The sequence below is a fragment of the Acipenser ruthenus genome, chromosome 1 (genome assembly GCF_902713425.1).
Source record: "Acipenser ruthenus chromosome 1, fAciRut3.2 maternal haplotype, whole genome shotgun sequence".
Taxonomy (NCBI): domain Eukaryota; kingdom Metazoa; phylum Chordata; class Actinopteri; order Acipenseriformes; family Acipenseridae; genus Acipenser; species Acipenser ruthenus.
In genome coordinates this window covers 46,399,398-46,415,632 of record NC_081189.1, presented here as the reverse complement: position 1 = coordinate 46,415,632, position 16,235 = coordinate 46,399,398, and the positions used below count along the sequence as shown (strand labels likewise).

General features: G+C 36.7%; 1 protein-coding gene across 2 annotated transcripts in view; it reads right to left on the bottom strand.

The window, feature by feature from the left end:
• LOC117420627 (diacylglycerol kinase theta-like) overlaps positions 1-16,235 on the bottom strand; it is a 124,526-nt gene that overhangs the window by 10,450 nt on the left and 97,841 nt on the right. The window contains exons 15-22 of one of the 2 annotated variants that reach the window (XM_034034126.3): positions 15,610-15,725; positions 14,762-14,913; positions 14,413-14,561; positions 13,768-13,976; positions 12,665-12,765; positions 6,603-6,749; positions 3,397-3,508; positions 2,468-2,620 (exon numbers count right to left, since the gene is read on the bottom strand). In XM_034034126.3, coding sequence (XP_033890017.3) covers positions 2,468-2,620; positions 3,397-3,508; positions 6,603-6,749; positions 12,665-12,765; positions 13,768-13,976; positions 14,413-14,561; positions 14,762-14,913; positions 15,610-15,725 — 1,139 coding nt within the window. The remainder of the gene's footprint in view (positions 1-2,467; positions 2,621-3,396; positions 3,509-6,602; positions 6,750-12,664; positions 12,766-13,767; positions 13,977-14,412; positions 14,562-14,761; positions 14,914-15,609; positions 15,726-16,235) is intronic. The other variant, XM_034034127.3, reaches the window with a different exon arrangement.

Here is a 16,235-nt window from a genome sequence, read left to right as displayed (position 1 = left end):
ACAGGTAACTTACACAAGCACACAAAACAAACTCAGATATTAATGTTGGCAATACAACTGCTTCAGATTTACAAAAATTGTCAAGCTTTTTTTATTATTAGCATATATCGGAGGTTATATATAGATGATTTGAAACAATTCTAAATTGAATTTAGTCTACCTTTTTCTTATACCGTCTCCTGGAGCCAGTTGTACTAAAGCAGTGGTTCCCAACCTGTGGTCCACGGACCACTTGAGTAAACTCCAGGTGGTCCGCAAACAACTCCCAAAATTCGGTTACGCAGTTCTTGCAAAAAACAATTTCTACACAATCACACGCTGTGCTACGAATATTACTAAGCAAACAGCTTTAACCACGTGATATATAATTATAAGATATGTATGTAGTCTGCATTTTCTGTTTTCTTTCATTACAGGTGTGTTTATAAATTAATATATATTACAGCTCCCTTTGATGCAATACCAGGCATCGCCTTCAAAGCTGCCATTAACTGAAAAAGCTTTTGTGTGTATTTGAAACACATACACACACACACACACTAAATAACTTCCACATTATGAAGGCACATTTGTCTTGTCAAAATGACAGACTTCTTGTTTTTAGCCAGCATTATTTAAAAAATCAAATCTGCATCTAGCATTCACATAAATGCAATGCTTTCTAATCTGTGCTCATTCTACTGCTTGTGTTCACTGAACTTCAAGAAAAAAAATAACGTAATGTGGCTGCCCCAGCCTTTTCACTCGGCATAAAAGTAGTGCACTGCATTGAATAATCCTAACTCAGTTTGAATAACTAACTAAATAAATAAATACACATTAAAACCACACTTTTTGTACTTTTCATTTTCAACAATATATGTGATACCGTCTTGCCATGGGTATAGGAATACAGTATACCATTATTTCAATACGTTTTTGGAGAGGTTAGCTGAATATAGTAACAGACGTTAATGTGAAACAAAAAGAGGCCATATTTGTATCATGACTTGTGAACTGTTCCATAGTGTGAATGATCGATTTCAGCTCCATGTTATTATATGTGTTTATTCAGCCAGGTTTAATATCTCAAGACTATATGCCGAAAGAAAATTCTATTAACACTACTTCTGGAAATAATGTGTACAGTCTGTTCTTGACGCCATCATGTTTAACTAAAATGCTATAAATCCTGTCGACTGTGCGCCACCAATCCCGTTTAATTAACACTTCACAGCCCACCAGAAGTGTAAGTAACATCCTGTATACTCTCCAACCATTTTTACATTTTTCAAATTGCTTCCCACCCACTTTGTCTTTGTATTCCAGTGTTTTTTGTATGTACATCGAGTGAAGTTTGCGACTCAGTGAGTGCTATAAATTGCGTTAAAAATTGATAGCTTTATCTGCTACACGAGGTAACGGTTCTGGGGACCAGCACTGGTATTTACATTTACTCGATCCGAGGATGACCCAGGCCCCAGTGCATTATTTCTCAGGAGGTTTTGTCAAACAAAACTCTTAAACCCACACAATTGAGACACCATTTATCTACAAAGCACTCAGAATGTGAAAAAATAAACAATTTTAAAAAAGAAACAGGAACTTTACCATCAGCAACTTTCAAATACACAAAATGATAACATTTCTTGCTGACTGTAGCAAAGATTCAAACCCAGGAATCTCATTAATTTAGGTACATTATATAAATACTTTACTTTCCACATGTACTTATACATATACACATACAAATTAGGTTCAAATTGCTGTTGTGAAAAAATGCATGGCAAGTGGTCCATGAGAAAAATCCAAGTGGTCTGGGGCAAGATCAGAGCAGGATCGGAGCTTCATCTAATTTTTTTTTTATAAATGGAGGAATTTTGTGATCGGCAAAAGCCTCTTCAGGTTTATTGTGTTGTAGCGTGCTGCAATCGTTTCTATTGCTTAAAATAAATAAACAAATACACTGGGTAACATAAAATATAGTAAACTGAAACAGGATAAAACAGGATAGCCCTTCTGGCACGCAAATATGTTAAGCAAAATAAATCTACAGCCAGTCTTTGTGTGAAAAAAGCTAGGATCTTTAATAATGGAAGTGGCATGCCATTCAGTAGGAGGCGTTTGCAAAGTAATACAAAATACATCAGGGACAAAATGATATAGACTTGTGTGCTGCTTAATGTTAGTTTATAGTTTATGAATTTTCTAAACGTTTATTGCTATTAAACTAAATGTGGCAGCCTTAGTTTCAGAGTATGTATTTTTTCAGGGATACTGGCTACCAGAAGGGGTTCCTTTACAGTTAACTTTCCTCACTGTACTGCTAAAAGTAAATCTCATGTGCTTTTAAATATGCTTTGTAAAACTCATGTTGAAGTATTCAGTGTGGTTTCCTTAGAAACTGTGTAGATGGTCTCTGGACTGTTGGCCTGCTGACATCAATCTCTTAAGACCTCTGATGTTGCCAAGGCAATTTCCTCCTTACCTTAGGTCCTGCTGCAGAGATTATAATTTCCCCCGGTGGTTGAATCCAAGGCTCTCCATCAACCTGGACAGGAATAGGCTTTGTAATTGTGACACGCACGTAGGCCCCCTGAGCAATCCGGATTCCAGACCGTAAACCACCCTGGACTTGGCCCTTAGTGAACATGAAAAGAAAGCATGTTTAAACCTATATTTAACAGCTGAATTGTGAGAATGTCCCTCCTTAGATCAAGTTCAACATCTGCTTTGCAACATGGCATAGCTTGGAACAGTGCAATTTGACTGATTATTCTGTTGTTAGATTTGAATGAATGCAAGATAGATTCCAAAATAGAATGCAAGATAGATTCCAAAATAATACTGTTAAAAAGATATTCATGTTTGAAAAAGTTATTCAATGACAGATCATTCAACTCTTGATAAACCGTTGTTGAAACTGGGATCTTGTCAGAGTAAAACTAATTTTACCAGATACAAAGTATGATATGAAATTGAAATAATCTTATTCTAAAATTACTAAAAACAAATTATTTTTATATTTGATGGTAAATCATAATTTAAACTAAATCTTAGCCACAGCAGAAAAAAATAAAGATGAACAAATTTACAAAACCTGTTTTTTACTCATTGATTTTTTGTACTATAAAAGAACAGACTGAGAACATAATACAGTGCTCACCCTTTATAACATTATAATGGGGAGCCATAGTTACAAGACCGTGCTATTTGTGTTCCGCCTTACAACGAGTATAAAAGGGCTACTGTAATGGCATTATGGAGATGGGACCACGACCCTACCGTGTTATAACCGATTCCGCACTATAACGAAGCACGTTATAACGGGTGAGCACTGTAACACTATTCATTTACTTCTTTTTACCTCTGTGCAAAAGAATGCATTATCTTAGGGATGGACAGAGATGGTCTTACCATGTGCACCACACCAGTGACTCCCACCACCTCCAGTAAGCCGTCATCAAGCCCTGGCTTCCAGTATCGGGCGTCGCTGTCGGACCCCCACAGGTCAGCTCCAGATCCCCAGCTAAAGAGAAACATACACAACTGAGATTCTTCCTTTTGCCTACATTTTTTTTCCCTCACAGAGGACCAGAGAGGGACAGCACTGAACTCGTAGCATTTCTAACCGAATCAAACAGATGTAACATGTGGGAATTCTTTGTGCTTAATAAAAACCCACTTTTTAGCTAATCTGTTCATTAAAGGCACATTGCTTTTAAGAAAGCTGCTAATTGTACCCACTATCTAAAGGCCATCGTAATCTGGAAGTGTGATGCACCTGATAATTCTGTCATTGGGTTGAATGAATGCAAGACAGATTATAAAATGAGATTCAGTAAGAAAAATATTCACCTTGGACCACTGAATATGAAAGTTAATCGAATGACAGACATCTCAATGCTTGCTGTATAATATATTGTGTCGTATCCATAGGTGGTTTTGTATTGTTTTTAAACCCGACACCTCCTTATGTCAGACAAACATTTCCGGTTTACCGAGGGGCTACTGTATGATTATGCAAAGCTTTATGGGGGTGAAGGTGGGGCCCCAATATAGAATCTGATGGTATTAAACTGTCTTTCATTTTATATATATATATATATATATATATATATATATATATATATATAACAGTATTAAAATAGGTAAAATGAAGATGGAACAGAATGCATTGTATAGATTACGTTTACATTTAACAAAAACAATGTTATTTTGATTCTTGCACCCTTGCATGCACAGACATTATCCTTCAGGCACCCTCTGCTGCAGCAAACCACAATTCAGTTCCCACTATTTATTTGAACAATGTCGCACGACTCTCACAATGTATGCTAGAGATCTTGCTAAGAAGACGCAACAAATATTTAAATTAGTATATTGCGACTCTTTTCATAAACATATTTTCTCTTAGTACATGCGACAAAATGTATACTTTGTGAATTGTCATAACGAAAATGCAAATTGCGGTATGTTTGCACTGCGACTGGCCCATCTTAGTACACCTACCCCAAGGTGTTAAATTGGCCCAACCCGAGTTGTTAGTCATTCTTTGAAAATGGATACTTGAAGTACCACTGCAACTGAGGAAGTGTTTTCATGAAAATCAATTACATGTACACTACCGGTCAAAAGTTTTAGAACACCTCCATTTTTCCAGTTTTTATTGAAATTTACGCAGTTTAATGTCTCAATGTACTCTGAAATTAAAGCATAGAACAAATAAACAATTGGAGATAAAAAATAAATCATGGAATCGTTTTGTTTAACAAAATTTAATCTAAATTTTTGACTCATCAAAGTAGCCACCTTTTGCAGATATAACAGCCGAACACACTTGTGGCATTCTTTGGAAATCAAATATTGTTCGGAAAGTTCTTCCCAACACTGTTGCAGAAGTTCCCACAAATGTGTTGCACTTGTAGGTTGCTTTGCTTTCACCCTTCTGTCCAGTTCACCCCAAACCAGCTCGATGGGGTTTAAGTCTGGAGACTGTACTGGCCATTCCATGATTTGAAGCCTACCGTCTTGTTCTTTTCTTCTAAGGTAGTTCTGACATAGCCTGGAGGTATGTTTTGGGTCATTATCTTGCTGTAGGATGAACCTCTGACCAACTAGGCGTATACCAGAGGGTATTGCATGATGCTGCAAAATGCTGTGGTAGCAGTTTTGGTTCAGGGTGCCACTCACTCTGTGCAAGTCGCCGACTCTGGATCCAGCAAAAGAGCCCCAGACCATCACGCTTCCTCCTCCATGTTTGACAGTTGGTGTCACACACCGAGGAACCATCCTTTCGCCTACTCGATGGCGTATAAAAACCCTGCGTGATGAACCGAAGATTTCAAATTTGGATTCATCGGTCCATAAGACCTTCTTCCAGTCTTCAGTAGTCCACTGGCGGTCCTTCATGGCCCAGGCAAGCCTCTTTTTCTTATTTTGCCATCTTAGCAATGGCTTTCTTACTACCACTCGACCTGTCAAACCTGCAGCTCGAAGTCTTCTCTTCACAGTTGAAACTGAGACTTGCTTACTTCGACCAGTGTTAAGCTGTGCTTGAAGCTGTTGTCCTGTGAGCCGCCTATCACGCAAGCTGTTGACTCTCAGAAACTTGTCTTCTGATTCTGTTGTGGCTTTGGGTCTACCAGACCTCTTCCTGTCAGAGTTTCCTCTAGTTTCCAAGTGCCTTTTGATGGTGTAGGAAACTGTACTCACTGACACCTTGGCTTTCTTTGCAATTTCTCTAAAGGAAAGACCTACACTTTTAAGGGTTATAATGGTCTGTCTGTCTTCCTTTGTTAATTGCCTTTTTCTCGCCATTATGAGAGCAATATACTACTTCCTGCAGTACAATACTGTCCAAATAATGCTTAAGAGGGCGTAGTAACACAGTCTGTTCCAACACTGCTTTTATACAGACACAGGGTTTGTAAGTAATCAACAAAAGTTGGGACACCTGTAGGAATTGTTAGCATCAACTTTCAAGGCTTAATTTACTTCCATTGCTGCAGAAGAGCTGTAAGTTGTGTACCCATTACTTGTTCCCTGAAAAAGGCCTTTTTGCATAACTCTGAAATGTACATTATTTTTCAGTTTTTGGTAACCTAAACTTTTTTTTTTAACCTCTGTCAGTTTACCGCTTACCTTTGTTCCATTTCAGGATATTCACTGGACTTGAACTGCTTAAATTTCAATATAAACTGGAAAAATGGGGGTGTTCTAAACCTTTTGACCGGTAGTGTATGTGAATGATCTATTCAGGGATACTAAATGATTGTGGTTTGAGTAAAATCAGTAACAACCTCCCACCTAATATAAACCAGCATAGGCTTTTATTTTTTTGTGAAGGCCAGAGTATATGTTGTCCCAGTACTTGTTAGGTATCTGGTTTCAGTTAATTTAATTGTGCACTGTAAACCAATACTGGGATAATTTAAATGTATTTACAGGCCAAAATTACCATGTGTTTGCCAGAAGTATTAAAGACATTTATTTATTTTCAAAAAACCTGATAAAGAAATAAAACAGTCACAATTATTGATGTTTTACTGTATTGATAACATAATAAAAGGTTGAGTGGGTGTGCAATAAACAAAGAACACAAGACTGGCACAGGCACTGACCTGGGAATGTTGAGGAAGATGAGCCCTTCAATACTGGGCAGCTCCACCTCATGCTGGTCCACCTGCAGCTGCAGGTGTTTGTGCAGATTTCTGGTGTGGCTGATCTTCTGCAGCCCCACTTTAACATACACCCCTTTGTTGTGAAACCTGGAAAACAGGAAAAGGGAGTTCATTAGCCAAGGACTTACCTGGTCTTACATGTACCAAGCAATGGCAAAACTCCAAGTTTACTTTTAAAACGAACATGATATTCAGCTCCTCACAGAAGTATGTTTGAATCCTAAAATCTATTAAACCTGATTACTTTGTTAGAATGCAAAGTGTTATTAAACTTGAACTAAAGTTAAATTGCAGTCATCATTTTCACTCATAATGATTGTAATTGGATAATGAAAAGAAATAGTAAAACCATCACCTGTATTTAAAACATTATTCCATTTAGATCTGTTGTGTAGTATGTTTTTAAAACATTTCTGTGAAGTCACCCTTTGATCTTTTGATTCAATCAACAAATCGTCTAACTAAAAGTGGCTGTGTGGCTTTGAAGAGAATGGGAGTGTGGGGCAGATATATTGTTGATTAACAAATCCACAGTTTATGCTATGAATCCACAGAAAACTGTGGCTTTGTCAACAAAACCACAGTCAGATCAATTCAACAGAAAAGCGAATCCCATTTTATTACACAACAATCATTTCAACAATTAGTTAATTAGCATTACACATTTTAAACACTTTGCGATTTCAGTTTAGCATTTTATATTGTTTGCTAAAAGTAATTTAATAATACATTAACAGTGTAAAAACATGTTTTCATAATTAGAAATTGTGACAAAGCTTCTTTATTTACAGTATTTGAACACAGTTCTGGGTTCACGTCTTTGGTAGATAAAGCACGCTCGACAACAAAGCATGGGTTTAAACACGATGGTACCTGTATGTTTATTTGTTCCACGATGTCCCTTTTCCAGTGGGAACACAGCTTCTTTTAACAAACAATACAAAACAAAAATAAATCCTAGCTCCTGTTTTAAAATTAACAGGATCCCTAACTTTCAGTTAGTGATGGGACTGAAGCCTCACCTGACTCGACCCCACATGAACCAGTTGAAGCAAACAGTGTTATGAAGCAAAGGTTCATGCAGTTCATCTCAACCACTAGGCCATGTGACCCATTAACAGTGTTTAGCAGTAGCTGATAAGAAAGGAACTCTGTTTTTTCACTCAACGTGTGCTCTTTTTGTCAGTAGTTCCCACAGTGAGGTGTTTCAGTCAAGCCGAAAGGAACTTTTTTTTTTTATATACAATGTTTACATTTTTTTTTAAATCTACATTACGCTTGCAATTTTGTGCTTGCTATAGTAACATATCTCACTCTTGCGACGGTATGTTGCGATCTGTCTAGTTATTACAGCGGTAAATCCCTGCTTCTGAGATAGCACTGGTTAAGGAAGCAAATTATGTTAAATTCCCTACTGAGACAAATCAGAGACAAATAAATTGTTAGCTCATACACACCCTACAAAAACAATGTGGTTATAATAATTTACTTTAAATAGAATAACCTAAACATAAAATTCTATTATTCTATTGCTTGTTTCAAATTGGCCATAACAAATCAATATTTTGTTTGCATTTTGAAAGAAACAATTTAAGCTTAAACAGAGTCGTAGTATATTAAGTTTTTAATTCATGCACCCAATTGAACAGCGTGTATCACATGAAATAAAACATAGTTCATGCTGCATAAAGAAAAAAATGCAAACATCTTTAAGGCTACAAATACTGTTTGTTTTGGGGCGAAAGTACAAACTAACTCATGAACTGAGACAAACTGAGGGAAACCCACTGTGTCATTTTTGCTCACTGTACTGCTTGTTTGAGAGATGACTGGCTCTTGGCCGCCAAAGAACACCTCAATGATATCTTACATCATTTTATTGCAGTGTGCACTCGACACTTCGAATGAGTTCCTTACGATACATTGTCAAGGGGCGAGGCTTATCACAATGTGACAAGAACCTGAGCTACAATGAAGGTGACCTGGGTTCGATCCACTATAATGTTTAACTCTTACTAAAACTGTTTTATTGTTTGTTCTATTTAATTATTTTAAATAATATAGACACTCTGCATTAAAAGTGAATTGTCAGTTTTTGTAATAAAATATGAGAAACAAACCTGTGTATTAATGCTTACTTTCTACAATATTTTTTTTTAATTATGTCACAAATCACGGTCTGTTTGTTTGTTTAAGGCTATAAACTATTAAAACCCTGCACTTCAAAACCCTTCTTCATAATCATGATTATTTGTAATATAAATAAATCCACACAACCCACTTCATTGTTGTAACAATGATTTGTATTTTGTGGATTTATCGAAATTAAAACATAATTTAAAACAACTTTTGAAAAAATGACCCTTGGGACACTACATGTATGCATTTAATCATCAGTTTTAAATGATGCAGTGCCTTATGAAATCAATATGAGAGTTTCAGAGAAAACTAAGGCTTCAGGCCATTGAAATGGTTCTGTGTTCCATTGAGTTTCACGCAATTCAATTGGATTCAGTGGTTCATTAGGGCTTCAAGTGATTCAATGGTTCATTAGGGTTTCAAGTGATTCAGTGGTTCATTAGGGTTTCAAGTGATTCAGTGGTTCATTAGGGCTTCAAGTGATTCAGTGGTTCATTAGGGCTTCAAGTGATTCAGTGGTTCATTAGGGCTTCAAGTGATTCAGTGGTTTATTAGGGCTTCAAGTGATTCAGTGGTTCATTAGGGTTTCAAGTGATTCAGTGGTTCATTAGGGCTTCAAGTGATTCAGTGGTTCAGTGGTTCATTAGGGCTTCAAGTGATTCAGTGGTTCATTAGGGCTTCAAGTGATTCAGTGGTTCATTAGGGCTTCAAGTGATTCAGTGGTTCATTAGGGCTTCAAGTGATTCAGTGGTTCATTAGGGCTTCAAGTGATTCAGTGGTTCATTAGGGCTTCAAGTGATTCAGTGGTTCATTAGGGCTTCAAGTGATTCAGTGGTTCATTAGGGCTTAAGTGTCCCATTGAAGCTTTGGATAATTAAAATAAACACTGTTTTAATGCTTCACATGAAGCAAACAAGTACTTTGGTAACTTATTCATGTTTCATGTGATTCATATGGGCATTGTTTAGATTCATGTTTCATAAGAAGCAAACAAATCAATTCAATTATCACAAGGTCAACATCAACTACAGTCACCTACATAACTTGTGTAATAAGTAATCCTGGTAAACTCCATTTATATTTGCATGTGTATGTATTATTATTTATTTTATCATTATTATTTATGTGCTTAGAAGACACCCTTATCCAGGGAGACCAACAGGTCATTTTTAGTCATATAGCACACCACACTAAAAAGACCCTCATCAGGTTGTTTGAAACCTGATGAATGTCTTTGCTCCGAAACATTGCTGTTTTTACTTTGTTTTGCCAAGTATTATAATAAATGATATTTTGATAAATAATCAGCTATTGGTGTTGCACCTTTATTTCTTCAATTTTCTAGACTTACAGGTCTTATAATACAGATAAGTGACTAAATAATCAAATGTTGCAGGTTATAGGAAAACAATAAATCAAATACAATTATAATTAGGAGCATACAGTTACAATTAAGAGCACTGTCTCTTATAGTTAAGATACATTATAACAAAAACAAATATGAATGCAAATATGAGAGCAGTTAAGAGGTATACATGAAGAGCAATAAAAGCCAACAGAGAGATGCGTGAGGCAGCTTAGTTCAAGTGTAGGACAGTAGAAGCAGTGGGTCTTGTTCACCAAGATAAGTGCTGAAGTATAGGGAGCGATGTAGGAAGTCCATTCCATTGTGCAAAGCAGGGAGTCACCGCAGTGGATGGAATACATGTAATCCAGTGCGGCTGAGAGCAGGTGCTAGTGGTACAGAATCTCGAGGAGGAGTCTAAAGGTGGTCAGGGACTGTGCAGTTCTGATATCTGTGACCAGGTCATTCCACCACAGAGGGGCAAAGTTGGAGTACCAAAGTTAGTTTACTATGAAATTATCAACTTGATAACTATGGTATTGATAAGTATGGTATTGGGTGCACTGACCTTGTCAATTTAAGGTTATAATTTTCTTAGTGTAGAAATAAATTATGTTGACTTGAAGGTTTTTTATTTTGTGTATTCAGTGAGGACCATGAGAAAAAGAAAGTTGGATGATGCGCTGGTTGATATAAACAATACATTCAAGCTGCAGTATAAAAATAAAAAAGCAAATCAATACCTACACAAAATAATTGAACAATTAATTCAGCAGTAATAAGATATTCAATCCAATTTGTTGTCTCTACAGCTAATATATAGGGATTATTTTGCACTTGTGGAAGGATACATTCAACACAAATTTAAGTAAATTTTTTTTTTCTTGTTACATAATAAACAATTATAATAGCACAACATCCCCTGGGTGTGCGGTAAGACACATCACTCAGCCTAGGACAGTGTCCATCACATCTCAGTATCTCTGCTAAATGCCTAACCTGGATGCAGCTGAGATATGGGTGAGATGGCATTTCCTGTGCCTTGTGTGGCTTCAAGCGGCACCACTGAATTTAAATGTATTTTTTTGTAAGGAATTTCCTGGCTTTTGTGGCTTTAAGTTTAAGCCATATATTTTTTTAAGTAATTCTAAATATGCATTTCCACAGGATACCTTCATAAACATTGTAGGGTGTGTTTGAGGAGAAAGTTTGTACTGAGTTTTACTATTTTTCTCAACTGAGTTGTTTTTATTTAATAAATATCTTCATAGCTTACAATGTTGTCATATGGATTGGGTAGCTCTCTACAGTAAAAAGAACTACAAAGAAGCCCCCCTTTTCATTTGACATTTATAGCCACCAGCACACAGCCTCCTCCAGGTTCCTCCAATGGTTACCATACTGATCTGATAACATGGGATGTACCCAACAGAATGTTCAAGGACACTCTGCTATGCGAGTAGCTGATATGAACTCAACAGAATTTTCAAGAACACTCTGCTATGCAAGTAGCTGATATGAACTCAACAGAATGTTCTAGGACACTCTGCTATGCAAGTAGCTGATAGGAACTCAACAGAATGTTCAAGAACACAACCCAAGCATCTCCTGGCCCCGAGCAAACAAAACCAATTTCAGCTGTCAGTGGAATTGTACCCAATATATCAATACATTTTCACAAACATTCCCCCTTCTGCTGTTCCATATATAGAACTTACAAGCTACAGCAGTTAATACATCCTCCACATTTCCTGTAACAGAACTATACAACTCATCCCATATATGCTTCATTTTATTGCAAGCTTTTTCTTATCAAGGCCATGCGTATCTATATTAACATGCTGTGCCTGCATGTCTGGATCAGGGTCAACGCCAAGAACACTTAGATACACCAGCTAACCACAATTTGTGTCAGCATTTTTCCACTTGTATACATAGACTTAATACAGTAAGTATTATTTCCAATAAAACATATTACAGCTGTGTTTTACTGGCTCAATTGAAAAAGAAAGCACTCAAAATTAGTTTGGTTAGTAGTATTCTTCCATCCACATCCCAGACATGATTTTAATCTATCACCTGGACACATAATTACAGTTAAGCCGCATAACAACAGAATCTCTTCATGGTAATAAATATATATCATTATTACCTACATATAGTATGAAATGTTTCACTCTTCAGGTGAAATTACCAGGAAAGACCTGCATACCGAGATTTCTTTAACCTAGTGTAGTTCCTCATATGTGTGACTAGTATAGGTATAGACTAGTATTGTGTAACATGCTTAAGGCCCTAGAACAATTTGAACACACTGTTAATTACCAAATTTATAACAACTTATGTTCATTATTTCTTTAAAGACAGAATGCTATTGGCAGGCCAAAAAGCCTGGTCATTAACCATGCTCCAAAACAAAGACAGGTCACAATAGTTTCCATGCCGTACCTGCTGTGAAAATAAAATTAAATTCCATCATGCCATCTTTCACATGTTAACATAATAAGTAGAGCAGTACCTGCTGTTAAATTTGCCAGGCTCCTCCTCCCTGGCATGGTGAAAACCAAGACTCAGCTCTGCATCAATTCCCAGTCCACAGTAATTGTTCATGTGTACGATCTGAAAGAATGGGCAGATTAAAGTAAAAACCCATAATATAATTACAAAATATTGACGTGACTGATTGATCTGGGGTTATTTACTATGTTTTTTATACTGCAATCTCACCATATCCGGCACAAATACAATAATGGTAACCAAGTGAGGCTCCAACTTATATCTGTACTTACAAGGTCCCGCTTTATTTACTGCACATGTGTTTTGCTGCTGAGAAATGTATTCTTGTCTCGCTACACTGGCTGCATTTTTATACCAAGGTTATTTTTCCCTTGATTTAAAGAACACCAGTTCTGAAATAAAATTACGCCATAATTAAAGGCCTTAATAAAACTGCAGCAAATAACACTGCAGTGAAGATGTTTCTAACCAAGTTGGCCCTCATGCAGCTTGTGAGAGTGTCTCAGCACAGTTTTAATTTCCTCTCCATTGTGTAAAATCAGCATTAAAAACAGCTGAACAACATAAGTGAGAAGGTTGTCTTGTTTTACAATACTGCAACATAAGATCAGCATAGAGGAGACAAAGCTTCACTGGATACCAGTAAGGCTTTGAAGTATTGTATTGCAAAGCACCTTGAGATGCCTCAACATAAGACACCATACAGTATATGCTTAAAGAACCAATAGTACTTTCAAAATATCATTTAATTACTTTTTTTATATTTCTCTTACTATTTTATGTTTGTTTGTTTTTTTATTTGTTTTTTTTAAGTTAATCCAATATTGACTTACTGCCATTTGTCTCTAAATCTGTCTTAACCTGGGTTTGAGTTTGTCTGGAGAGGTGATAGGACTAACATTCCTATATATAAGAGAGTTGGTGAGGTTAGCAAATTCGAAAAGTCATATTGTCTTGGTTTTATGAATCATCTTAATGCAACACAACATCCCTCTCACAATTCCCATGAGGAGCCATGTTCCAGCCATTTTCCAGGCAGTATTTGGATGTGCATTTTTGGAGGTGACCACATAGGCATCATGTAGATCCTGATCTGTGGGTTACCTTTGGTGGCTCTGGCTCTGTGATGCCATTCTCCTTGTCTTCATCAACAACCTCTTGGGCGTCCAGCAAGATAGTCCAGCGGTCCATCAGCACCTCTTCTGCTTCATTAAAGGACATGAGCACAGAGTGGGGGTCCTCTCCACTGTAGCCTGCACCCCAGCGCAGCACCCTGGCCAAGTCATTACCTGAACACATTGTGAGAAAAAAAACTACACCATTTACATATCATGCATTTTACAGTCTTTGCAATATACAATGAATGTAGCTAACAAACTGGGCAAGTCCACCACCACTAATGTTATCCCAAGGTTCTATAGTCTTTTCAGACATTTCTAACAATAGCTACTTGAATGTGGGCAGGGGAGTTGTGTGTTAAAGTAAGTACCGCAGATACAGTCAGTTACACCTTCCTTAAATGTCTAAGTTCTAGTTCATGGAAACCAAGGAAAAGAAACTTGGTGATAGTCACAATATGATTATCCAATCTAGAAACCTTTAAAAATAGAAGGATGGTTACTGCATTATTAGGACATAACACAAGAGCTTTGCACTCAATAAACCTCAAGAGCTGTAGTAACAGAGGTGTTGTTAAAAAAAAAAAGTTAAAAAAGATTTTTTTTTATATGGCACAGATCAGCCTTTTACCTGTTCCGAGAGGCACTATCCCAATGGCTGGTTCTGAACAGGCTAGTTTGTGTCGGATCTCTTCCAGTACACCCAGGACCCAGCCAACTGTGCCATCACCTCCACACACCAGGATCCGGAAATGCGGCACCTGACGGAAAGTATGCAGACTGCACAGAGGAAAGGATTTTTAATTCCATTCACCCAAACTACACCAGATTAAAACAACAATTCTCAAAGTCCCAGCAGTGTGGTCCTTGGGTGTTTTCCAAAAGTAGAGGAGGAAACCAACAAAGTTCACATATAAAGCTGATTGAATTGTCATCAAAGTCTTACAGGGGATAGTGTAAAACACTAAGAATTGCCTTACCCTGGTAGGGGCCCTGCACTGGTCAGTTCAAAGACTTGGTGAGGATTTAGAAGTTTCCGGAAACTGTAAAGGAGATCTCTCCCTTTCAGTCCTCCACTCTTGGGATTTACAAACAGAAGAACAGGACAGCATTCCTGTGGCAGCTTCTTATGCTGCAAAAACAAAACGTTAAATAAAAATCCCAACACAACTCAACTGCCAGATATATTTTCAGATAAAAAACAAACAATTTTTTTTTTTATTGGGACTGGCTACTGTATTTTTGTTTCATCTCCCTGCTCACCTGCCAAGCGTCTTTATCAAAATTAACATTAGCATCCAGGATTTATTATTTCAGTATTTCCTATTAACAGAAAATGTTTGTCTAAGATTGTATTATTCTGTAACACATGCTGTGTCACTAGCCTTTCAGATAGCAGACGGTACTACTGTAGAAGAAAGAATGCCATGCTTTTGGTATTTTAGCATTTTTTATTTTATTTTATTTGGATTGGTTTACAGGTTGCAGTTTTGTATAAAGATGTAGTTTATGCACCAGGTCTGAATTTAATAGAAAAATAAATTACTTGTTGTTTACAATATTGTTTACTTTAATATAAAAAAACTGCATTTCTTGTGTGTTATATATTTCCAAAAGCCTCATTTCATTAATTTTTTTCATAAAAAAATCACATTTCATAAGTTTTTTTTAAATTCTAGGATTTAATTGATGTGTACAGAAGCTTCACTAATTAAAAGAAACAAAAAATCTATAAAAAACAGATTACGGTTTATAAAAGTAATGTTGGAGCTCAGAGGGCCAACCTGAAAGAATATTGAAGGAAAAAAGAAAACTTTAGGTTTCTTACCATTATTTCAGGAATGATAACTGCAGATATCTGTTTGCCGTTGATTATAGTATCTTTTGCTAGCATATATATTCTTTCGGCTTCAGAAAAGCAAGATATTTCCAGTACCACAGCCCCTAAAAAACAAACAAACCATTATGTCAATAACATCTCCTGTAGGATGTAGAAATTAGATCTTCAAATATAACAAAACGTAGACCACCGCTACATCTACAGAACAAATGTAAGTTTGACATACTGTATGCCCAGACTTCCTCAATAACTTGTGCTAAATAACGGCCTTCCACAGTCTCATAACAGATGGATACGCGGTTATCTTTCCATTAATGAAACTAATATAAGTTGTTACAGAGCAGAGTGTGTGTGTGTGTGGGAGTGATTGGTTGATTGTATAGTGAATGAGAGAAGTGTGGAATGTGGCCAAGTGGTAAAATGATTAATTGTCAATCAAGTCCTCACCACATGGTATAAAAGGAGACAGACAATGCGTGTTTGAAAAGAGAGTGTGCAGGAGGGTAAGAGAAGCGAAAGCCTGTGTGGCATAAGAGTACGTATGAGAGAAACCTGTGTGGCATGTTTATTATAAACATTTATAGGTTACACTTTACAGACCTCGAGCCAGTCTT